At 49.0% G+C, this 25,837-nt stretch overlaps 1 protein-coding gene and 2 long non-coding RNA genes across 3 annotated transcripts in view; all 3 read right to left on the reverse strand.

Moving 5' to 3' along the window:
- Positions 1 to 25,837, reverse strand: part of LOC118394759 (nucleolar pre-ribosomal-associated protein 1-like) — an 83,607-nt gene that overhangs the window by 42,584 nt on the left and 15,186 nt on the right. The window contains 9 exon segments of the mRNA XM_052469302.1: positions 1,614 to 1,784; positions 3,708 to 3,846; positions 4,196 to 4,312; positions 5,134 to 5,247; positions 10,245 to 10,357; positions 10,873 to 11,004; positions 11,575 to 11,698; positions 25,281 to 25,443; positions 25,491 to 25,594. Coding sequence (XP_052325262.1) covers positions 1,614 to 1,784; positions 3,708 to 3,846; positions 4,196 to 4,312; positions 5,134 to 5,247; positions 10,245 to 10,357; positions 10,873 to 11,004; positions 11,575 to 11,698; positions 25,281 to 25,443; positions 25,491 to 25,594 — 1,177 coding nt within the window.
- Positions 16,590 to 19,715, reverse strand: LOC127912777 (uncharacterized). Its single transcript, XR_008083355.1, has 3 exons — positions 19,619 to 19,715; positions 18,890 to 19,027; positions 16,590 to 16,698 (listed from the first exon to the last, which is right to left on the reverse strand). It is a non-coding gene; the product is annotated as an uncharacterized LOC127912777 (long non-coding RNA).
- Positions 20,556 to 22,783, reverse strand: LOC127912698 (uncharacterized). Its single transcript, XR_008083349.1, has 3 exons — positions 22,694 to 22,783; positions 21,633 to 21,805; positions 20,556 to 20,579 (listed from the first exon to the last, which is right to left on the reverse strand). It is a non-coding gene; the product is annotated as an uncharacterized LOC127912698 (long non-coding RNA).

Consider the following 25,837-nt stretch of genomic DNA (forward strand, 5'->3'; position numbering starts at 1 on the left):
ATTATACACCCTCCCTAGGGTCAAATACACAACATTACATTATACACCCTCCCTAGGGTCAAATACACATTACATTATACACCCTCCCTAGGGTCAAATACACAACATTACATTATACACCCTCCCTAGGGTCAAATACACAACATTACATTATACACCCTCCCTAGAGTCAAATACACATTACATTATACACCCTCCCTAGGGTCAAATACACAACATTACATTATACACCCTCCCTAGGGTCAAATACACAACATTACATTATACACCCTCCCTAGAGTCAAATACACAACATTATACACCCTCCCTAGGGTCAAATACACAATATTACATTATACACCCTCCCTAAGGTCAAATACACAACAAAACATTATACACCCTCCCTAGAGTCAAATACACATTACATTATACAGCCTCCCTAGAGTCAAATACACATTACATTATACACCCTCCTAGGGTCAAATACACAACATTACATTATACACCCTCCCTAGGGTCAAATACACATTACATTATACACCCTCCCTAGAGTCAAATACACATTACATTATACACCCTCCCTAGGGTCAAATACACAACAAAACGTTATACACCCTCCCTAGGGTCAAATACACAACATTACATTATACACCCTCCCTAGGGTCAAATACACAACATTACATTATACACCCTCCCTAGGGTCAAATACACAACATTACATTATACACCCTCCCTAGAGTCAAATACACATTACATTATACACCCTCCCTAGAGTCAAATACACATTACATTATACACCCTCCCTAGAGTCAAATACATTACATTATACACCCTCCCTAGGGTCAAATACAAAACATTACATTATACACCCTCCCTAGAGTCAAATACACAACTTTACATTATACACCCTCCCTAGGGTCAAATACACAACATTACATTATACACCCTCCCTAGGGTCAAATACACAACATTACATTATACACCCTCCCCTAGAGCCAAATACACAACATTACATTATACACCCTCCCTAGAGTCAAATACACAACTTTACATTATACACCCTCCCCTAGGGTCAAATACACAACATTACATTATACACCCTCCCCTAGGGTCAAATACACAACATTATACACCCTCCCTAGGGTCAAATACACAACTTTACATTATACACCCTCCCTAGGGTCAAATACACAACTTTACATTATACACCCTCCCCTAGGGTCAAATACACAACATTACATTATACACCCTCCCTAGGGTCAAATACACAACATTACATTATACACCCTCCCTAGGGTCAAATACACAACATTACATTATACACCCTCCCTAGGGTCAAATAGACAACATTACATTATACACCCTACCTAGGGTCAAATACACATTACATTATACACCCTCCCTAGGGTCAAATACACAACAAAACATTATACACCCTCCCTTGAGTCAAATACACAACATTACATTATACACATCTATGAATACACACAAACAAGGCTTTGAGTGTTTGAACGAGCCACAGACAGTCCGCCCGCCAGACAGCCCGCCAGACAGACAGCCCGCCAGACAGCCCGCCCGACAGACAGCCCGCCCGACAGACAGCCCGCCAGACAGACAGCACTTTAGTAGTTTACCTTTCTCCGTTCTGTAGGTAGCAGGTAGTTTGTTCCTGGCCTCCAGGACAGCAGGTACCACGGCACTGAAAGGGAAGGTCTGGAGGATGAGGTCATCACTAAGCGCCGGGCCCAGCTCCTCCGTCTCCCCCTCGCTGCCCTCCATGATCACATCAACCATGTCCAGCACGTCTAGAGATACAAGCAACACAATGTTTCCCACCAGGCCAAGGCTTTGTCTTCACTAGCTATGTTTCCATTAACTTATACAGTGATTTTTTTTTTTGGTCGACATTTTAGGAAGTTCACATAGAAAATACATACGATGATAATTGCCTGCTTTGGTGCGTTTGAATTAACTGTCGTGTCGATTATTTTCTATCTTTCTTCTTTTTTTTTTTTTTTTAAACCTAGGTGTTGAGTAAAATGTTTCCATGATCCATTCAGGCAAAATGAGCCAGGATATATGCCCTCCCACCCATCTGTTTCATGTCTCAGGTAGCGCGCGAAAGCCTGCATGGATAGAACACGCGCACACACACACACACTCGGTGGCCAGTATATTAGGTACACCACCCTGTCACCAAAATGGTTTGCTCCTACAGACAGTGAGTCACCAGACCGTGGCTTCCTATATAAAGCAGGCAGACAGGCATCAAGACATTCAGTTACTGTTTGATTGAACGTTAAAACAGGCCAAATCAGAGACCTAAGTGAATTTGAGCGTGGTATCATCGGTGCCAGGTTCCAGTATGTCAGAAACGGCTTCCTGGGCTTTTCACGCACACGACAGTGTCTCAGTTTACAGAGAACGGTGCGACAAACAAACAAACATCCAGTCAGCGGCAGTCCTGTGGGTAGAAACCAACTCGTTGATGAGAGGTCGAAGGAGAATGGAAAGAACCGTGGAAGACAACAGGCATGAAATGGAGATGTACTGTAGTATGTATGTAGTAATCACCAACATGAACAACTAGTTGCCCCTTGACGATTTTCTAAATGTTTTGATATTTTTGATACTGAATGTTAGACAAATGGAACCCGAGTTAACGAATAAAAAACATTTATACTTCATTTAATTGACAAAGTTATAGTGCATTCGGAAAGTATTGGTTGCCCTTTACATCTGTGGGATTTACAAAATAGGCAAAAGGTGGTACAACCAGTCATTGAGTGTAAGGGGGCAATTACTTTTTCACACAGGGGAATTGGGTGTTGCATAACTTTGTTAAATAAATATATATATATATTTTTCTTCTTATTTGTAAACTCAGGTTCCCTTAATCTAATATTAGGTGTTGGTTGAAGATCTGATAATATTTAGTATCAACAATATACAATAACCTTTTCACAGTACTGTCTATGTGTGACATGGGGATGATGTAGGAGTCACCAACCGTCTATGTGTGAGATGGGGATGATGTAGGAGTCACTAACCGTCTATGTGTGAGATGGGGATGATGTAGGAGTCACCAACCGTCTATGTGAGATGGGGATGATGTAGGAGTCACCAACCGTCTATGTGTGAGATGGGGATGATGTAGGAGTCACCAACCGTCTATGTGTGAGATGGGGATGATGTAGGAGTCACCAACCGTCTATGTGTGAGATGGGGATGATGTAGGAGTCACCAACCGTCTATGTGTGAGATGGGGATGATGTAGGAGTCACCAACCGTCTATGTGTGACATGGGGATGATGTAGGAGTCACCAACCGTCTATGTGTGAGATGGGGATGATGTAGGAGTCACCAACCGTCTATGTGTGAGATGGGGATGATGTAGGAGTCACCAACCGTCTATGTGTGAGATGGGGATGATGTAGGAGTCACCAACCGTCTATGTGTGACATGGGGATGATGTAGGAGTCACCAACCGTCTATGTGTGAGATGGGGATGATGTAGGAGTCACCAACCGTCTATGTGTGAGATGGGGATGATGTAGGAGTCACCAACCGTCTATGTGTGAGATGGGGATGATGTAGGAGTCACCAACCGTCTATGTGTGAGATGGGTATGATGTAGGAGTCACCAACCGTCTATGTGTGAGATGGGGATGATGTAGGAGTCACCAACCGTCTATGTGTGAGATGGGGATGATGTAGGAGTCACTAACCGTCTATGTGTGAGATGGGGATGCTGGCGGTGTCTCCGTCCTGTCCGCTAAGATTGGCCTGCAGGTAGGCTGCCTCCTGGACAAGACTGGCAACCTTGTCTGTGTAGGTGTAGGGGTTACACACCAGACACATGAGCACCTGGGGGGACATACACACATCACAGGGTTACATACCATCACCCGGACACACACACGCACACACACACACACATCACAGGGTTACATACCATCACCCGGACACACACACATCACAGGGTTACATACCATCACCCGGACACACACACATCACAGAGAAGAGACACACACACACACCCTGTATCATAAATAGCATAACACAATCAACTAATCAATCAATCCCTAAGCGCGGAAGGCCTCGGGTATGAAGGTGTCGATAGATGTATTTATTGTATCCTACTTATGACGACGATCGATAGATTGATCGATTGAGGGTATGTATGATTGATTGATTGATTTATCAGGTGACTGACCCTCTCCAGGAAGTGTATGACCGTGTCCTGCTGCTCTGTCTGTAGTCTGTCCAGGTGTTTCAGCCACAGCTCCAGCTCAGACCAGGTGTACTCAAACACTCCACTGTCCTTCAGCACCTAATTCCAAACAACGGAGACCAAGGAGTTGACAGGAACTCACAGTAGATGTATTTAATAAGTACACTACTATTCGTTTTTACTACGTTGGGCACATTCAAGAGTCAGTGGGTATACTAAATTCTGTATATATATATATATATATATATATATATATAGGGCAATACTTTTGAAACCACTATGGGGAAAAGTACTCAATGGTCCTACTTGAGTAAAAGTGAAGATGCCTAAAAACAGAAAATGACTCAAGTAAAAGTGAAAGTCACCCAGTAAAATACTACTTGAGTGAAAGTCACCCAGTAAAATACTACTTGAGTAAAAGTCACCCAGTAAAATACTACTTGATTAAAAGTCACCCAGTAAAATACTACTTGAGTAAAAGTCACCCAGTAAAATACTACTTGAGTAAAAGTCACCCAGTAAAATACTACTTGAGTGAAAGTCACCCAGTAAAATACTACTTGAGTAAAAGTCTAAAAGTATTTGGTTTTAAAATATCAAAAGTAAAAGCTTTCAAAATGGAACAGTACTTTTGGGTGTCGGGGAAAATGTACAGACATTATTTTCATTAGGAATGTAAGTGAAGTAAAAGTTATAAATAGTTTTTAAAAACTATATATATATATATACAAATAGAAAAGTAAAGTACAGATACCCCCCAAAATAACTACTTTAGTAGTACTTTAAAGTTTTTATTTTTTTACTTAAGTACTTTACACCATTGGTCAAAAGTAGTGCACTATGTCAGGGAATGGAGTACCATTTGGGACAAAGCCCGTGTGTGATTCAAACCCGGGAGGAACGGACGCAGTAGGTCTCACCTTCAGCACCAGTTTCCTGGTGGACATTTTCAGGTGGCTGTTGTTGCTGCTCACAAACATCTTGAGGAGCAGGAAGAACACAGACTTCTCCCCAGAGCCCGTCTCCACGTGATCCTGACGGAGGCAACGGAAAGGAGCAAAATGAAATGACTCCAAGGTTATAAAAAGGAGACTTCGCAAATAACCAGGGGCAAAACTTTCACTGGGGGCGGGGGACGACGACACGACGACATGCCCCCCAGTTGTTTTATTGCACTGTGACGCAAAAAGAGACATGCTGAAGGACCATACAGACACCTCAGAGCTTTTGAGACACAGAGTAGGTGAACAGATGATCTCTGCGTGTGTGGTTCCCACCGTGAAGCATGGAGGAGGTGGTGTGATGGTGCTTTGCTGGTGACACTGTCAGTGATTTATTTAGAATTCAAGGCACACTTAACCAGCATGGCAACCACAGCATTCTGCAGCGATACGCCGTCCCATCTGGTTTGGGCTTAGTGGGACTATCGTTTGTTTTTCAACCTCCACACAGTGTAAAGGCTATTTTACTCTGCATCAGATGACCTGGTCTCCATAATCACCTGACCTCAACCCAATTGAGATGGTTTGGAATGAGTTGGACCGCAGAGTGAAGGAAAAGCAGCCAACAAGTGTTCAGCATATGTGGGAACTACTTCAAGACTGTTGGAAAAGCATTCCAGGTGAAGCTGGTTGAGAGAATGCCAAGAGTGTGCAAAGCTGTCATCAAGGCAAAGAGTGAATATTTATTTTGGTTACTACATGATTCCATACGTGTTATTTCATAGTTTTATAAAATAATAACAAAGAAAAACCCTTGAATGAGTAGCCGTGTCCAATCTTTTTACCGACAGACCGTATGTGTATATGTATATATATATATCACTAGATTGGATTTATTACTAGATTAAGGGTACACTGTGCAACTTTCATAAGGTTTGGATGCCCTATATGGAACGACTAAAGGAGTCTGTAATGACAACATGCCCATGTCAGGGGAGATACCTCTTTAGGTCATCCCTAGCTACTGGGCTGGTCAGTCCTGGGGGTTTTCCCAGGGTCAGAACTGAGGTTGCCACTCTGGCTTCGGCCTAACACACCTGAAACCAATAATTAACGTAAGATCCTAAAGCTGAGTGGGGTGTGTCGGGGCGCTGTAGGGCGGTGGGCCCTTAGCTGGATCGTCCCGCCCTGCCCCCTATATTGTGTACAAGTAAAAAGAGCACTACAGTACTCTTAAGGCCTATGATATGAATCACAGCCCTCTGGCGTCTACAGCCCTCTGGCGTCTACAGCCCTCTGGCGTCTACAGCCCTCTGGCGTCTACAGCCCTCTGGCGTCTACAGCCCTCTGGCGTCTACAGCCCTCTGGCGTCTACAGCCCTCTGGCGTCTACAGCCCTCTGGCGTCTACAGCCCTCTGGCGTCTACAGCCCTCTGGTGTCACAGCCCTCTGGTGTCACAGCCCTCTGGCGTCTACAGCCCTCTGGCGTCTACAGCCCTCTGGCGTCTACAGCCCTCTGGTGTAACAGCCCTCTGGCGTTTACAGCCCTCTGGTGTCACAGCCCTCTGGTGTCACAGCCCTCTGGCGTCACAGCCCTCTGGTGTCACAGCCCTCTGGCGTCTACAGCCCTCTGGTGTCACAGCCCTCTGGCGTTACAGCCCTCTGGTGTCACAGCCCTCTGGCGTCACAGCCCTCTGGCGTCACAGCCCTCTGGCGTCACAGCCCTCTGGCGTCACAGCCCTCTGGCGTTTACAGCCCTCTGGCGTTTACAGCCCTCTGGCGTTACAGCCCTCTGGCGTTTACAGCCCTCTGGTGTCACAGCCCTCTGGCGTTACAGCCCTCTGGCGTCACAGCCCTCTGGCGTTACAGCCCTCTGGCGTTACAGCCCTCTGGCGTTTACAGCCATCTGGCGTTTACAGCCCTCTGGTGTTACAGCCCTCTGGTGTTACAGCCCTCTGGCGTTACAGCCCTCTGGTGTTACAGCCCTCCGGCATTAGTGCCCCCAATAACAGGGGAGGTTAGCAAATTATCCGAGGGAGCACCCCCAGACCCCCACAAGTTTATGTCCCTACCACTTCTAAAAACCAAAGTTGAGCCCCTGCAAATAACAGCCATTTACTGTTTCCATAGTCTCACATTTCCTTTGAAGCCACTCTAGGAGACAGCAGACAGTTCAACCCCTGGTCTGTTCCATGCTCCTTATAGGGGATATTAAACATACCACTAACAGTCTGCTCCATTCTAACCTGAACCCTGAACCCAGTCTATAACCATCTCACCTGAACTCTGAACCAGGACAACTTGCTGGTCTAGAAGATCCCCTGAACCAGGACAACTTGCTGGTCTAGAAGATCCCCCTGAACCAGGACAACTTGCTGGTCTAGAAGATCCCCTGAACCAGGACATCTTGCTGGTCTAGAAGATCCCCTGAACCAGGACAACTTGCTGGTCTAGAAGATCCCCTGAACCAGGACAACTTGCTGGTCTAGAAGATCCCTGAACCAGGACAACTTGCTGGTCTAGAAGATCCCCTGAACCAGGACAACTTGCTGGTCTAGAAGATCCCCTGAACCAGGACAACTTGCTGGTCTAGAAGATCCCCCTGAACCAGGACATCTTGCTGGTCTAGAAGATCCCCTGAACCAGGACATCTTGCTGGTCTAGAAGATCCCCTGAACCAGGACAACTCGCTGGTCTAGAAGATCCCCTGAACCAGGACATCTTGCTGGTCTAGAAGATCCCCTGAACCAGGACATCTTGCTGGTCTAGAAGATCCCCTGAACCAGGACATCTTGCTAGTCTAGAAGATCCCTGAACCAGGACATCTTGCTAGTCTAGAAGATCCCCTGAACCAGGACATCTTGCTGGTCTAGAAGATCCCTGAACCAGGACAACTTGCTGGTCTAGAAGATCCCCTGAACCAGGACAACTTGCTGGTCTAGAAGATCCCCTGAACCAGGACAACTTGCTGGTCTAGAAGATCCCCTGAACCAGGACAACTTGCTGGTCTAGAAGATCCCCCTGAACCAGGACATCTTGCTGGTCTAGAAGATCCCCTGAACCAGGACAACTCGCTGGTCTAGAAGATCCCCTGAACCAGGACATCTTGCTGGTCTAGAAGATCCCCTGAACCAGGACATCTTGCTGGTCTAGAAGATCCCCTGAACCAGGACATCTTGCTGGTCTAGAAGATCCCCGAACCAGGACATCTTGCTGGTCTAGAAGATCCCCTGAACCAGGACATCTTGCTGGTCTAGAAGATCCCCTGAACCAAGACATCTTGCTGGTCTAGAAGCTCCCCTGAACCAGGACAACTTACTGGTCCAGAAGCTCCCCTGAACCAGGACAACTTGCTAGTCTAGAAGCTCCCTGAACCAGGACATCTTGCTGGTCTAGAAGATCCCCTGAACCAAGACATCTTGCTGGTCTAGAAGATCCCCTGAACCAGGACATCTTGCTGGTCTAGAAGATCCCCTGAACCAGGACAACTTGCTGGTCTAGAAGATACCCCTGAACCAGGACAACTTGCTGGTCTAGAAGATCCCCTGAACCAGGACATCTTGCTGGTCTAGAAGATCCCCTGAACCAGGACAACTTGCTGGTCTAGAAGATCCCCTGAACCAGGACAACTTGCTGGTCTAGAAGATCCCCTGAACCAGGACAACTTGCTGGTCTAGAAGATCCCCTGAACCAGGACAACTTGCTGGTCTAGAAGATCCCCTGAACCAGGACAACTTGCTGGTCTAGAAGATCCCCTGAACCAGGACAACTTGCTGGTCTAGAAGATCCCCTGAACCAGGACAACTTGCTGGTCTAGAAGATCCCCTGAACCAGGACAACTTGCTGGTCTAGAAGATCCCCTGAACCAGGACATCTTGCTGGTCTAGAAGATCCCCTGAACCAGGACAACTCGCTGGTCTAGAAGATCCCCTGAACCAGGACATCTTGCTGGTCTAGAAGATCCCCTGAACCAGGACATCTTGCTGGTCTAGAAGATCCCCTGAACCAGGACATCTTGCTAGTCTAGAAGATCCCTGAACCAGGACATCTTGCTGGTCTAGAAGATCCCCTGAACCAGGACAACTTGCTGGTCTAGAAGATCCCCTGAACCAGGACAACTTGCTGGTCTAGAAGATCCCCTGAACCAGGACAACTTGCTGGTCTAGAAGATCCCCTGAACCAGGACAACTTGCTGGTCTAGAAGATCCCCCTGAACCAGGACATCTTGCTGGTCTAGAAGATCCCCTGAACCAGGACAACTCGCTGGTCTAGAAGATCCCCTGAACCAGGACATCTTGCTGGTCTAGAAGATCCCTGAACCAGGACATCTTGCTGGTCTAGAAGATCCCCTGAACCAGGACATCTTGCTGGTCTAGAAGATCCCCGAACCAGGACATCTTGCTGGTCTAGAAGATCCCCTGAACCAGGACATCTTGCTGGTCTAGAAGATCCCTGAACCAAGACATCTTGCTGGTCTAGAAGCTCCCTGAACCAGGACATCTTGCTGGTCTAGAAGATCCCCTGAACCAAGACATCTTGCTGGTCTAGAAGCTCCCCTGAACCAGGACAACTTACTGGTCCAGAAGCTCCCCTGAACCAGGACAACTTGCTAGTCTAGAAGCTCCCCTGAACCAAGACATCTTGCTGGTCTAGAAGATCCCCTGAACCAGGACATCTTGCTGGTCTAGAAGATCCCCTGAACCAGGACATCTTGCTGGTCTAGAAGCTCCCCTGAACCAGGACATCTTGCTGGTCTAGAAGATCCCCTGAACCAAGACATCTTGCTGGTCTAGAAGCTCCCTGAACCAGGACAACTTACTGGTCCAGAAGCTCCCCTGAACCAGGACAACTTGCTAGTCTAGAAGCTCCCTGAACCAAGACATCTTGCTGGTCTAGAAGATCCCCTGAACCAGGACATCTTGCTGGTCTAGAAGATCCCCTGAACCAGGACATCTTGCTGGTCTAGAAGATCCCTGAACCAGGACATCTTGCTGGTCTAGAAGATCCCCTGAACCAGGACATCTTGCTGGTCTAGAAGATCCCCTGAACCAGGTGATAACATCAAACACACCCGGTCTATAATCATCACACCTGAACTCTGAACCAGGAGAACTTGCTGGCCGGCAGGTCCAGGGCCAGTTGTAATATCTGGTGTTGAAGGACTGGATGGACCTCCTCTCTCATACCTTTCTCTGACACGATACCTGAAGAGAGAGACCAAATACAATACCGTCAAGATGGACACGATCAGTAGATGATTTCACAGGCCTTTTGGATGGCCGTACGGGTCCTCAGAATGACGAAATAACGTGGAAGTTGTCTCTAAGTGTGGTAACACAATGTAAGGCAAATTCATAGATTTTAGCATTCTGTTAGCACATCAAGAAGATAACTTCCATATTTTTTAACAGGACTAATAAAGAGCAACAGAGCAATCAATCAATCAATCATTCAATCAATCAGTCAGTCAATCAATCATTCAATCAATCAGTCAGTCAATCAATCAATCAACCAATGAATCAATCAATCAATCAATCAATCAACCAATGAATCAATCAACCAATCAATCAATCAATCAATCAACCAATCAATCAATCAATCATTCAATCAATGAATCAATCAATCAATCAATCATTCAACCAATGAATCAATCAATGAATCAATCAATGAATCAATCCTATCGATCAATCGTCCATCCATAGAGTTTATAGAGCAGTACCTTTGAGCAGCTTGCTGAAGTCAAACTTGCTCTGGCTAACCAGATGAGGCACTACCTTCTGGTAGAGACGCATGACCTGAAGGATGAGGGCTTTCAGGACGATGACCTCTGGAGACTCGGGGCCTGACGGGGCTGGAGGAGACAGATGGGAGAGACAGACAGACGGGAGACAGAGACGCACGGGAAGAGGGACAGACAGGAGAGACAGACAGATGGGAGACAGAGACGCACGGGAAGAGGGACAGACAGGAGAGACAGACAGATGGGAGACAGAGACGCACGGGAAGAGGGACAGACAGGAGAGACAGACAGATGGGAGACAGAGACGCACGGGAAGAGGGACAGACAGGAGAGACAGACAGATGGGAAACACAGACAGATAGATGGGAGAGACAGAAGAGACAGACAGACGCAAGAGACAGACAGAGAGACAGACAGATAGATGGGAGAGACAGAAGAGAGACAGACAGACGCAAGGGAAGAGACAGACAGGAGAGACAGACAGATAGATAGGAGAGACAGGAGAGTCGGTTAGTCACCCCATGTTCAACTAAAGAGAGTTATAGTCGGGACAATATAGAAAGGAGGAAAAATACCATATTGGTTAAGGACTATTTCAACGATGTATAAAGAGAGATAAGTATAATTTAAAGAAGAGAACATTCCACTGACTGTAAATATATTACAATGTAAGACATCTACCGGGTTGTTCAACTTTATTCGCGTCCTCTTTGACATCTCCTTCCTTCGTCCTTTCCTTCCCTCCTGTCTCCTTCTTGGTCAGTGACTGCCATTTGGACACGATGCTCGTCATGTCCGGTAGAACCTACAGAGAGAACACGGACGCCCCGCCCCACCCCTCCGAGTTCAGTTGTCATTCAGGTCATTCAGTCAAAGTGGTCATTCAGTCAGAGTGGTCATCCAGTCAGAGTGGTCATCCAGTCAGAGTGGTCATCCAGTCACAGTGGTCATCCAATCAGAGTGGTCATCCAGTCAGAGTGGTCATCCAGTCAGAGTAGTCATCCAGTCAGAGTGGTCATCCAGTCAGAGTGGTCATCCAGTCATCCAGTGGTGGTCATCCAGTCAGAGTGGTCATCCAGTCAGAGTGGTCATCCAGTCAGAGTGGTCATCCAGTCAGAGTGGTCATCCAATCAGAGTGGTCATCCAGTCAGAGTGGTCATCCAGTCAGAGTGGTCATCCAGTCAGAGTGGTCATCCAGTCAGAGTGGTCATCCAGTCAAAGTGGTCATCAGTCAGAGTGGTCATCCAATCAGAGTGGTCATCAATCAGAGTGGTCATCCAGTCAGAGTGGTCATCCAGTCAGATAAAAGCTGGTCATCATCGGATCTACATGGGCAACACTGCATTTAGTTTAGTAGCTAGGAGGTCGACTGTGTTGTCTAACCCAGTAGGTCCACAGTACTACACAGTAGGTAGGTCCACAGTCCTACAGTAGGTCCACAGTACTACAGTAGGTCACAGTACTACAGTAGGTCCACAGTCCTACAGTAGGTCCACAGTCCTACAGTAGGCCACAGTACTCAGTAGGTCCACAGTCCTAGTAGGTCCACAGTCCTACAGTAGGTCCACAGTCCTAGTAGGTCCACAGTACTACAGTAGGTCCACAGTCCTACAGTAGGTCCAGGACAGTCCTACAGTAGGTCCACAGTAGGTCCACAGTACTACAGTAGGTCCACAGTAGGTCCACAGTACTACAGTAGGTCCACAGTCCTACAGTAGGTCCACAATACTAGTAGGCATACAGTACTACAGTAGGTCCACAGTACTACAGTAGGTCCACAGTACTACAGTAGGTCCACAGTCCTACAGTAGGTCCACAATACTACAGTAGGCATACAGTACTACAGTAGGTCCACAGTACTACAGTAGGCATTCAGTACTACAGTAGGTCCACAGTACTACAGTAGGTCCACAGTACTACAGTAGGTCACAGTCCTACAGTAGGAATACAGTAGGTCCACAGTCCTACAGTAGGTCCACAGTACTACAGTAGGCATACAGTACTACAGTAGGCATACAGTACTACAGTAGGTCCACAGTAGGTCCACAGTACTACAGTAGGTCCACAGTACTACAGTAGGCATACAGTACTACAGTAGGTCCACAGTCCTACAGTAGGCATACAGTACTACAGTAGGTCCACAGTCCTACAGTAGGCATACAGTACTACAGTAGGTCCACAGTAGGTCCACAGTACTACAGTAGGCATACAGTACTACAGTAGGCATACAGTGCTACAGTAGGTCCACAGTACTACAGTTACCTCTCTGTACTGCTGTGTGAAGTCCTGTGTGTTACCTCTGTACTGCTGTGTGAGGTACTGTGTGTTACCTCTCTGTACTGCTGTGTGAGGTACTGTGTGTTACCTCTCTGTACTGCTGTGTGAGGTCCTGTGTGTTACCTCTCTGTACTGCTGTGTGAGGTCCTGTGTATTACCTCCTGTACTGCTGTGTGAGGTCCTGTGTATTACCTCTCTGTACTGCTGTGTGAGGTCCTGTGTATTACCTCTCTGTACTGCTGTGTGAGGTCCTGTGTATTACCTCTCTGTACTGCTGTGTGAGGTCCTGTGTATTACCTCCCTGTACTGCTGTGTGAGGTCCTGTGTTACCTCTCTGTACTGCTGTGTGAGGTACTGTGTGTTACCTCCCTGTACTGCTGTGTGAGGTCCTGTGTTACCTCTCTGTACTGCTGTGTGAGGTACTGTGTTACCTCCCTGTACTGCTGTGTGAGGTACTGTGTGTTACCTCTCTGTACTGCTGTGTGAGGTACTGTGTGTTACCTCTCTGTACTGCTGTGTGAGGTCCTGTGTGTTACCTCTCTGTACTGCTGTGTGAGGTCCTGTGTATTACCTCCCTGTACTGCTGTGTGAGGTCCTGTGTTACCTCCCTGTACTGCTGTGTGAGGTCCTGTGTATTACCTCTCTGTACTGCTGTGTGAGGTCCTGTGTATTACCTCCCTGTACTGCTGTGTGAGGTCCTGTGTTACCTCTCTGTACTGCTGTGTGAGGTCCTGTGTTACCTCTGTACTGCTGTGTGAGGTCCTGTGTGTTACCTCTCTGTACTGCTGTGTGAGGTCCTGTGTGTTACCTCTCTGTACTGCTGTGTGAGGTCCTGTGTTACCTCTCTGTACTGCTGTGTGAGGTCCTGTGTGTTACCTCTCTGTACTGCTGTGTGAGGTCCTGTGTGTTACCTCTCTGTACTGCTGTGTGAGGTCCTGTGTGTTACCTCTCTGTACTGCTGTGTGAGGTCCTGTGTTACCTCTCTGTACTGCTGTGTGAGGTCCTGTGTGTTACCTCTCTGTACTGCTGTGTGAGGTCCTGTGTTACCTCCCTGTACTGCTGTGTGAGGTCCTGTGTTACCTCTCTGTACTGCTGTGTGAGGTCCTGTGTGTTACCTCTCTGTACTGCTGTGTGAAGTCCTGTGTGTTACCTCCTGTACTGCTGTGTCAGGTCCTGTGTGTTACCTCTCTGTACTGCTGTGTGAGGTACTGTGTGTTACCTCTCTGTACTGCTGTGTGAGGTACTGTGTGTTACCTCTCTGTACTGCTGTGTGAGGTCCTGTGTGTTACCTCTCTGTACTGCTGTGTGAGGTCCTGTGTATTACCTCCCTGTACTGCTGTGTGAGGTCCTGTGTTACCTCTCTGTACTGCTGTGTGAGGTCCTGTGTATTACCTCCCTGTACTGCTGTGTGAGGTCCTGTGTTACCTCTCTGTACTGCTGTGTGAGGTCCTGTGTTACCTCTCTGTACTGCTGTGTGAGGTACTCCTCCCTGTACTGCTGTGTGAGGTACTGTGTGTTACCTCTTCTGTACTGCTGTGTGAGGTCCTGTGTGTTACCTCTCTGTACTGCTGTGTGAGGTCCTGTGTTTACCTCCCTGTACTGCTGTGTGAGGTCCTGTGTTACCTCCCTGTACTGCTGTGTGAGGTCCTGTGTATTACCTCTCTGTACTGCTGTGTGAGGTCCTGTGTATTACCTCCTGTACTGCTGTGTGAGGTCCTGTGTTACCTCTCTGTACTGCTGTGTGAGGTCCTGTGTTACCTCTCTGTACTGCTGTGTGAGGTCCTGTGTTTACCTCTCTGTACTGCTGTGTGAGGTCCTGTGTTACCTCTCTGTACTGCTGTGTGAGGTCCTGTGTGTTACCTCTCTGTACTGCTGTGTGAGGTCCTGTGTTACCTCTCTGTACTGCTGTGTGAGGTCCTGTGTGTTACCTCTCTGTACTGCTGTGTGAGGTCCTGTGTGTTACCTCTCTGTACTGCTGTGTGAGGTCCTGTGTGTTACCTCTCTGTACTGCTGTGTGAGGTCCTGTGTGTTACCTCTCTGTACTGCTGTGTGAGGTCCTGTGTTACCTCCCTGTACTGCTGTGTGAGGTCCTGTGTTACCTCTCTGTACTGCTGTGTGAGGTCCTGTGTGTTACCTCTCTGTACTGCTGTGTGAAGTCCTGTGTTACCTCCTGTACTGCTGTGTCAGGTCCTGTGTGTTACCTCTCTGTACTGCTGTGTGAGGTACTGTGTGTTACCTCTCTGTACTGCTGTGTGAGGTACTGTGTGTTACCTCTCTGTACTGCTGTGTGAGGTCCTGTGTGTTACCTCTCTGTACTGCTGTGTGAGGTCCTGTGTTACCTCCTGTACTGCTGTGAGGGTCCTGTGTTACCTCTCTGTACTGCTGTGTGAGGTCCTGTGTATTACCTCCCTGTACTGCTGTGTGAGGTCCTGTGTTACCTCTCTGTACTGCTGTGTGAGGTCCTGTGTTACCTCTCTGTACTGCTGTGTGAGGTACTGTGTTACCTCCTGTACTGCTGTGTGAGGTACTGTGTGTTACCTCTCTGTACTGCTGTGTGAGGTCCTGTGTGTTACCTCTCTGTACTGCTGTGTGAGGTCCTGTGTATTACCTCCCTGTACTGCTGTGTGAGGTCCTGTGTTACCTCCCTGTACTGCTGTGTGAGGTCCTGTGTATTACCTCTCTGTACTGCTGTGTGAGGTCCTGTGTATTACCTCCCTGTACTGCTGTGTGAGGTCCTGTGTTACCTCTCTGTACTGCTGTGTGAGGTCCTGTGTTACCTCTCTGTACTGCTGTGTGAGGTCCTGTGTGTTACCTCTCTGTACTGCTGTGTGAGGTCCTGTGTTACCTCTCTGTACTGCTGTGTGAGGTCCTGTGTGTTACCTCTCTGTACTGCTGTGAGGTCCTGTGTTACCTCTCTGTACTGCTGTGTGAGGTCCTGTGTGTTACCTCTGTACTGCTGTGTGAGGTCCTGTGTGTTACCTCTCTGTACTGCTGTGTGAGGTCCTGTGTGTTACCTCTCTGTACTGCTGTGTGAGGTCCTGTGTGTTACCTCCTGTACTGCTGTGTGAGGTACTGTGTTTACCTCTCTGTACTGCTGTGTGAGGTACTGTGTGTTACCTCTCTGTACTGCTGTGTGAGGTCCTGTGTGTTACCTCTCTGTACTGCTGTGTGAGGTCCTGTGTGTTACCTCCTGTACTGCTGTGTGAGGTCCTGTGTGTTACCTCTCTGTACTGCTGTGTGAGGTCCTGTGTGTTACCTCTGTACTGCTGTGTGAGGTCCTGTGTGTTACCTCTCTGTACTGCTGTGTGAGGTCCTGTGTTACCTCTCTGTACTGCTGTGTGAGGTACTGTGTGTTACCTCTCTGTACTGCTGTGTGAGGTACTGTGTGTTACCTCTCTGTACTGCTGTGTGAGGTACTGTGTGTTACCTCTCTGTACTGCTGTGTGAGGTCCTGTGTTACCTCTCTGTACTGCTGTGTGAGGTACTGTGTTACCTCCCTGTACTGCTGTGTGAGGTACTGTGTGTTACCTCTTCTGTACTGCTGTGTGAGGTCCTGTGTGTTACCTCTCTGTACTGCTGTGTGAGGTCCTGTGTATTACCTCCCTGTACTGCTGTGTGAGGTCCTGTGTTACCTCCCTGTACTGCTGTGTGAGGTCCTGTGTATTACCTCTCTGTACTGCTGTGTGAGGTCCTGTGTATTACCTCCCTGTACTGCTGTGTGAGGTCCTGTGTTACCTCCCTGTACTGCTGTGTGAGGTCCTGTGTTACCTCTCTGTACTGCTGTGTGAGGTCCTGTGTGTTACCTCTCTGTACTGCTGTGTGAGGTCCTGTGTTACCTCTCTGTACTGCTGTGTGAGGTCCTGTGTGTTACCTCTCTGTACTGCTGTGTGAGGTCCTGTGTTACCTCTCTGTACTGCTGTGTGAGGTCCTGTGTGTTACCTCTCTGTACTGCTGTGTGAGGTCCTGTGTGTTACCTCTCTGTACTGCTGTGTGAGGTCCTGTGTGTTACCTCTCTGTACTGCTGTGTGAGGTCCTGTGTGTTACCTCTCTGTACTGCTGTGTGAGGTCCTGTGTTACCTCCCTGTACTGCTGTGTGAGGTCCTGTGTTACCTCTCTGTACTGCTGTGTGAGGTCCTGTGTGTTACCTCTCTGTACTGCTGTGTGAAGTCCTGTGTGTTACCTCCTGTACTGCTGTGTCAGGTCCTGTGTGTTACCTCTCTGTACTGCTGTGTGAGGTACTGTGTGTTACCTCTCTGTACTGCTGTGTGAGGTACTGTGTGTTACCTCTCTGTACTGCTGTGTGAGGTCCTGTGTGTTACCTCTCTGTACTGCTGTGTGAGGTCCTGTGTATTACCTCCTGTACTGCTGTGTGAGGTCCTGTGTTACCTCTCTGTACTGCTGTGTGAGGTCCTGTGTATTACCTCCCTGTACTGCTGTGTGAGGTCCTGTGTTACCTCTCTGTACTGCTGTGTGAGGTCCTGTGTTACCTCTCTGTACTGCTGTGTGAGGTACTGTGTTACCTCCTGTACTGCTGTGTGAGGTACTGTGTGTTACCTCTTCTGTACTGCTGTGTGAGGTCCTGTGTGTTACCTCTCTGTACTGCTGTGTGAGGTCCTGTGTATTACCTCCTGTACTGCTGTGTGAGGTCCTGTGTTACCTCCCTGTACTGCTGTGTGAGGTCCTGTGTTACCTCTCTGTACTGCTGTGTGAGGTCCTGTGTATTACCTCCCTGTACTGCTGTGTGAGGTCCTGTGTTACCTCTCTGTACTGCTGTGTGAGGTCCTGTGTTTACCTCTCTGTACTGCTGTGTGAGGTCCTGTGTGTACCTCTCTGTACTGCTGTGTGAGGTCCTGTGTTACCTCTCTGTACTGCTGTGTGAGGTCCTGTGTGTTACCTCTCTGTACTGCTGTGTGAGGTCCTGTGTTTACCTCTGTACTGTACTGCTGTGCTGAGGTCCTGTGTGTTACCTCTGTACTGCTGTGTGAGGTCCTGTGTGTTACCTCTCTGTACTGCTGTGTGAGGTCCTGTGTGTTACCTCTCTGTACTGCTGTGTGAGGTACTGTGTGTTACCTCTCTGTACTGCTGTGTGAGGTCCTGTGTGTTACCTCTCTGTACTGCTGTGTGAGGTCCTGTGTGTTACCTCCCTGTACTGCTGTGTGAGGTCCTGTGTGTTACCTCTCTGTACTGCTGTGTGAGGTCCTGTGTGTTACCTCTCTGTACTGCTGTGAGGTCCTGTGTGTTACCTCTCTGTACTGCTGTGTGAGGTCCTGTGTTACCTCTCTGTACTGCTGTGTGAGGTACTGTGTGTTACCTCTCTGTACTGCTGTGTGAGGTACTGTGTGTTACCTCTCTGTACTGCTGTGTGAGGTACTGTGTGTTACCTCTCTGTACTGCTGTGTGAGGTCCTGTGTTACCTCTGTACTGCTGTGTGAGGTACTGTGTGTTACCTCTCTGTACTGCTGTGTGAGGTCCTGTGTGTTACCTCCCTGTACTGCTGTGTGAGGTCCTGTGTGTTACCTCTGTACTGCTGTGTGAGGTCCTGTGTTACCTCCCTGTACTGCTGTGTGAGGTCCTGTGTGTTACCTCCCTGTACTGCTGTGTGAGGTACTGTGTTACCTCCCTGTACTGCTGTGTGAGGTCCTGTGTGTTACCTCTCTGTACTGCTGTGTGAGGTACTGTGTGTTACCTCTCTGTACTGCTGTGTGAGGTCCTGTGTTACCTCTCTGTACTGCTGTGTGAGGTCCTGTGTGTTACCTCTCTGTACTGCTGTGTGAGGTACTGTGTTACCTCCCTGTACTGCTGTGTGAGGTCCTGTGTGTTACCTCTCTGTACTGCTGTGTGAGGTACTGTGTGTTACCTCTCTGTACTGCTGTGTGAGGTCCTGTGTGTTACCTCTCTGTACTGCTGTGGTGTGAGGTCCTGTGTGTTACCTCTCTGTACTGCTGTGTGAGGTACTGTGTGTTACCTCTCTGTACTGCTGTGTGAGGTCCTGTGTGTTACCTCTCTGTACTGCTGTGTGAGGTCCTGTGTTTACCTCTCTGTACTGCTGTGTGAGGTCCTGTGTTACCTCCTGTACTGCTGTGTGAGGTCCTGTGTGTTACCTCTCTGTACTGCTGTGTGAGGTCCTGTGTGTTACCTCTCTGTACTGCTGTGTGAGGTACCCTGTACTGCTGTTACTGTGTGTTACCTCTCTGTACTGCTGTGTGAGGTCCTGTGTTACCTCTCTGTACTGCTGTGAGGTCCTGTGTTACCTCTGTACTGCTGTGAGGTCCTGTGTTTACCTCTCTGTACTGCTGTGTGAGGTCCTGTGTTACCTCTCTGTACTGCTGTGTGAGGTCCTGTGTTACCTCTCTGTACTGCTGTGTGAGGTCCTGTGTGTTACCTCTCTGTACTGCTGTGTGAGGTACTGTGTGTTACCTCTGTACTGCTGTGTGAGGTCCTGTGTTACCTCTCTGTACTGCTGTGTGAGGTCCTGTGTGTTACCTCTCTGTACTGCTGTGTGAGGTCCTGTGTGTTACCTCTCTGTACTGCTGTGTGAGGTACTGTGTGTTTACCTCTCTGTACTGCTGTGTGAGGTCCTGTGTGTTACCTCTGTACTGCTGTGTGAGGTCCTGTGTGTTACCTCTCTGTACTGCTGTGTGAGGTACTGTGTGTTACCCTCTCTGTACTGCTGTGTGAGGTCCTGTGTTTACCTCTCTGTACTGCTGTGTGAGGTCCTGTGTGTTACCTCTCTGTACTGCTGTGTGAGGTCCTGTGTGTTACCTCTCTGTACTGCTGTGTGAGGTACTGTGTGTTACCTCTCTGTACTGCTGTGTGAGGTCCTGTGTGTTACCTCTCTGGACTGCTGTGTGAGGTCCTGTGTGTTACCTCTCTGTACTGCTGTGTGAGGTACTGTGTGTTACCTCTCTGTACTGCTGTGTGAGGTCCTGTGTGTTACCTCTCTGGACTGCTGTGTGAGGTCCTGTGTGTTACCTCTCTGTACTGCTGTGTGAGGTCCTGTGTATTACCTCCTGTACTGCTGTGTGAGGTCCTGTGTTTACCTCTCTGTACTGCTGTGTGAGGTCCTGTGTTACCTCTCTGTACTGCTGTGTGAGGTCCTGTGTGTTACCTCTCTGTACTGCTGTGAGGTCCTGTGTTACCTCTGTACTGCTGTGTGAGGTCCTGTGTGTTACCTTCTCTGTACTGCTGTGTGAGGTCCTGTGTTACCTCTGTACTGCTGTGTGAGGTCCTGTGTGTTACCTCTGTACTGCTGTGTGAGGTCCTGTGTGTTACCTCTCTGTACTGCTGTGCTGTGAGGTCCTGTGTGTTACCTCTGTACTGCTGTGTGAGGTCCTGTGTGTTACCTCTCTGTACTGCTGTGTGAGGTCCTGTGTTACCTCCCTGTACTGCTGTGTGAGGTCCTGTGTTACCTCTCTGTACTGCTGTGTGAGGTCCTGTGTGTTACCTCTCTGTACTGCTGTGTGAAGTCCTGTGTGTTACCTCCCTGTACTGCTGTGTCAGGTCCTGTGTGTTACCTCTCTGTACTGCTGTGTGAGGTACTGTGTGTACCTCTCTGTACTGCTGTGTGAGGTACTGTGTGTTACCTCTGTACTGCTGTGTGAGGTCCTGTGTGTTACCTCTCTGTACTGCTGTGAGGTCCTGTGTATTACCTCCCTGTACTGCTGTGTGAGGTCCTGTGTTACCTCTGTACTGCTGTGAGGTCCTGTGTATTACCTCCCTGTACTGCTGTGTGAGGTCCTGTGTTACCTCTCTGTACTGCTGTGTGAGGTCCTGTGTTACCTCTCTGTACTGCTGTGTGAGGTACTGTGTTACCTCCCTGTACTGCTGTGTGAGGTACTGTGTGTTACCTCTTCTGTACTGCTGTGTGAGGTCCTGTGTGTTACTCTCTGTACTGCTGTGTGAGGTCCTGTGTATTACCTCCCTGTACTGCTGTGTGAGGTCCTGTGTTACCTCCTGTACTGCTGTGTGAGGTCCTGTGTATTACCTCTCTGTACTGCTGTGTGAGGTCCTGTGTTACCTCCCTGTACTGCTGTGTGAGGTCCTGTGTTACCTCTCTGTACTGCTGTGTGAGGTCCTGTGTTACCTCTCTGTACTGCTGTGTGAGGTCCTGTGTGTTACCTCTCTGTACTGCTGTGTGAGGTCCTGTGTTACCTCTCTGTACTGCTGTGTGAGGTCCTGTGTGTTACCTCTCTGTACTGCTGTGTGAGGTCCTGTGTTACCTCTCTGTACTGCTGTGTGAGGTCCTGTGTGTTACCTCTCTGTACTGCTGTGTGAGGTCCTGTGTGTTACCTCTCTGTACTGCTGTGTGAGGTCCTGTGTGTTACCTCTCTGTACTGCTGTGTGAGGTCCTGTGTGTTACCTCTCTGTACTGCTGTGTGAGGTACTGTGTGTTACCTCTCTGTACTGCTGTGTGAGGTACTGTGTGTTACCTCTCTGTACTGCTGTGAGGTCCTGTGTGTTACCTCTCTGTACTGCTGTGTGAGGTCCTGTGTGTTACCTCCCTGTACTGCTGTGTGAGGTCCTGTGTGTTACCTCTCTGTACTGCTGTGTGAGGTCCTGTGTGTTACCTCTCTGTACTGCTGTGTGAGGTCCTGTGTGTTACCTCTCTGTACTGCTGTGTGAGGTCCTGTGTTACCTCTCTGTACTGCTGTGTGAGGTACTGTGTGTTACCTCTCTGTACTGCTGTGTGAGGTACTGTGTGTTACCTCTCTGTACTGCTGTGTGAGGTACTGTGTGTTACCTCTCTGTACTGCTGTGTGAGGTCCTGTGTTACCTCTCTGTACTGCTGTGTGAGGTACTGTGTTACCTCCTGTACTGCTGTGTGAGGTACTGTGTGTACCTCTTCTGTACTGCTGTGTGAGGGTCCTGTGTGTTACCTCTCTGTACTGCTGTGTGAGGTCCTGTGTATTACCTCCCTGTACTGCTGTGTGAGGTCCTGTGTTACCTCCTGTACTGCTGTGTGAGGTCCCTGTGTATTACCTTCTGTACTGCAATGAGGTCCTGTGTATTACCTCCCTGTACTGCTGTGTGAGGTCCTGTGTTACCTCCTCTGTACTGCTGTAGGTCCTGTGTTACCCTCTGTACTGCTGTGTGAGGTCCTGTGTGTTACCTCTCTGTACTGCTGTGTGAGGTCCTGTGTTACCTCTCTGTACTGCTGTGTGAGTCCTGTGTGTTACCTCTCTGTACTGCTGTGTGAGGTCCTGTGTTACCTCTCTGTACTGCTGTGAGGGTCCTGTGTGTTACCTCTCTGTACTGCTGTGTGAGGTCCTGTGTGTTACCTCTCTGTACTGCTGTGTGAGGTCCTGTGTGTTACCTCTCTGTACTGCTGTGTGAGGTCCTGTGTGTGTTACCTCTGTACTGCTGTGTGAGGTCCTGTGTTACCTCCTGTACTGCTGTGTGACCTGTGTTACCTCTGTACTGCTGTGTGAGGTCCTGTGTGTTACCTCTGTACTGTGTGAAGTCTGCTGTGCTGAGGTCCTGTGTGTTACCTCTCTGTACTGCTGTGTGAGGTACTGTGTGTTACCTCTCTGTACTGCTGTGTGAGGTACTGTGTGTTACCTCTCTGTACTGCTGTGTGAGGTCCTGTGTGTTACCTCTCTGTACTGCTGTGTGAGGTCCTGTGTATTACCTCCCTGTACTGCTGTGTGAGGTCCTGTGTTTACCTCTCTGTACTGCTGTGTGAGGTCCTGTGTGTTAGGTCCTGTGTTACTCTCTGTACTGCTGTGTGAGGTCCTGTGTTACCTCTCTGTACTGCTGTGTGAGGTACTGTGTTACCTCCCTGTACTGCTGTGTGAGGTACTGTGTGTTACCTCTTCTGTACTGCTGTGTGAGGTCCTGTGTGTTACCTCTCTGTACTGCTGTGTGAGGTCCTGTGTGTTACCTCTCTGTACTGCTGTGTGAGGTCCTGTGTTACCTCCTGTACTGCTGTGTGAGGTCCTGTGTTACCTCTCTGTACTGCTGTGTGAGGTCCTGTGTTACCTCCTGTACTGCTGTGTGAGGTCCTGTGTGTTACCTCTCTGTACTGCTGTGTGAGGTCCTGTGTTACCTCTCTGTACTGCTGTGTGAGGTCTGTGTGTTACCTCTCTGTACTGCTGTGTGAGGTCCTGTGTTACCTCTCTGTACTGCTGTGTGAGGGTCCTGTGTGTTACCTCTCTGTACTGCTGTGTGAGGTCCTGTGTGTTACCTCTCTGTACTGCTGTGTGAGGTCCTGTGTGTTACCTCTCTGTACTGCTGTGAGGTCCTGTGTTACCTCTCTGTACTGCTGTGTGAGGTACTGTGTGTTACCTCCCTGTACTGCTGTGTGAGGTACTGTGTGTTACCTCTCTGTACTGCTGTGTGAGGTACTGTGTGTTACCTCTCTGTACTGCTGTGTGAGGTCCTCTGTACTGCTGTGTGAGGTCCTGTGTGTTACCTCTCTGTACTGCTGTGTGAGGTCCTGTGTGTTACCTCTCTGTACTGCTGTGTGAGGTCCTGTGTGTTACCTCTCTGTACTGCTGTGTGAGGTCCTGTGTGTTACCTCTCTGTACTGCTGTGTGAGGTCCTGTGTGTTACCTCTCTGTACTGCTGTGTGAGGTCCTGTGTGTTACCTCTCTGTACTGCTGTGTGAGGTCTGTGTGTTACCTCTCTGTACTGCTGTGTGAGGTCCTGTGTGTTACCTCTGTACTGCTGTGTGAGGTCCTGTGTGTTACCTCTGTACTGCTGTGTGAGGTACTGTGTGTTACCTCTCTGTACTGCTGTGTGAGGTCCTGTGTGTTACCTCTCTGTACTGCTGTGTGAGGTCCTGTGTGTTACCTCTCTGTACTGCTGTGTGAGGTCCTGTGTTTACCTCCTGTACTGCTGTGTGAGGTCCTGTGTGTTACCTCTCTGTACTGCTGTGTGAGGTCCTGTGTGTTACCTCTCTGTACTGCTGTGTGAGGTCCTGTGTGTTACCTCTCTGTACTGCTGTGTGAGGTCCTGTGTGCTACCTACTGCTCTCTGTACTGCTGTGTGAGGTACTGTGTGTTACCTCCCTGTACTGCTGTGTGAGGTCTGTGTGTTACCTCTCTGTACTGCTGTGTGAGGTCCTGTGTGTACTGCTGTGTGACCTCTCTGTACTGCTGTGTGAGGTCCTGTGTGTTACCTCCTGTACTGCTGTGTGAGGTCCTGTGTTACCTCCTGTACTGCTGTGTGAGGTCCTGTGTGTTACCTCCTGTACTGCTGTGTGAGGTCCTGTGTGTTACCTCTGTACTGCTGTGAGGTACTGTGTGTTACCTCCTGTACTGCTGTGTGAGGTCCTGTGTGTTACCTCTCTGTACTGCTGTGTGAGGTCCTGTGTGTTACCTCCTGTACTGCTGTGTGAGGTCCTGTGTGTTACCTCTCTGTACTGCTGTGTGAGGTACTGTGTGTTACCTCTGTACTGCTGTGTGAGGTCCTGTGTTACCTCCTGTACTGGACTGCCTGTACTGCTGTGTGAGGTCCTGTGTGTTACCTCTCTGTACTGCTGTGTGAGGTCCTGTGTTACCTCTCTGTACTGCTGTGTGAGGTCCTGTGTGTTACCTCTCTGTACTGCTGTGTGAGGTACTGTGTGTTACCTCTCTGTACTGCTGTGTGAGGTCCTGTGTTTACCTCTCTGTACTGCTGTGTGAGGTCCTGTGTGTTACCTCTCTGTACTGCCTGTGTTACCTCTGTACTGCTGTGTGAGGTCCTGTGTGTTACCTCTCTGTACTGCTGTGTGAGGTCCTGTGTGTTACCTGTGTGAGGTACCGAGTGTTACCTCTCTGTACTGCTGTGTGGGTACTGTGTGTTACCTCTCTGTACTGCTGTGTGAGGTCCTGTGTGTTACCTCTCTGTACTGCTGTGTGAGGTCCTGTGTGTTACCTCTCTGTACTGCTGTGTGAGGTCCTGTGTGTTACCTCTCTGTACTGCTGTGTGAGGTCCTGTGTTACCTCCTGTACTGCTGTGAGGTCCTGTGTTACTGTACTGTGTGAGGTCCTGTGTGTTACCTCTCTGTACTGCTGTGTGAGGTCCTGTGTTACTGTGTGTTACCTTGTCCGAGTGCCTCCCTGTACTGCTGTGAAGTCCTGCATGGTGGCTGGTGTGTAGAGACTGCTGTGTGAGGTCCTGTGTGTTACCTCACTGTACTGCTGGTCCAGACACAACTCTATGTTCCCCTGAGCTCTCTTCAGAAGGAAACATGATGTGTGCTGCACCACCGCTGTGTGGCAAACTGGGACCTCCACACGGAGGAAAGATGGGTAAACTGGGACAGGCACTCGTAGAGGAAAGATGGGTAAACTGGGACAGGCACACGAGAGGAAAGATGGGTAAACTGGGACAGGCACACGAGAGGAAAGATGGGTAAGCGGTTCCCCTGAGCTCTCTTCAGGCACACGATAGGAAAGATGGGTGCAAACGGGACAGGCACACGAGAGGAAAGATGGGTAAACTGGGACAGGCACACGAGAGGAAAGATGGGTAAACGGGACAGGCACACGAGAGGAAAGATGGGTAAGCGGGACAGGCACACGAGGGAAAGATGGGTAAACGGGACAGGCACACAATAGAAAGATGGGTAAACGGGACAGGCACACGAGAGGAAAGATGGGTAAGCGGGACAGGCACACGAGAGGAAAGATGGGTAAACGGGACAGGCACACGAGAGGAAAGATGGGTAAACGGGACAGGCACA

This window comes from Oncorhynchus keta, chromosome 1 (assembly GCF_023373465.1).
Source record: "Oncorhynchus keta strain PuntledgeMale-10-30-2019 chromosome 1, Oket_V2, whole genome shotgun sequence".
NCBI classification, from domain to species: Eukaryota; Metazoa; Chordata; class Actinopteri; order Salmoniformes; family Salmonidae; genus Oncorhynchus; species Oncorhynchus keta.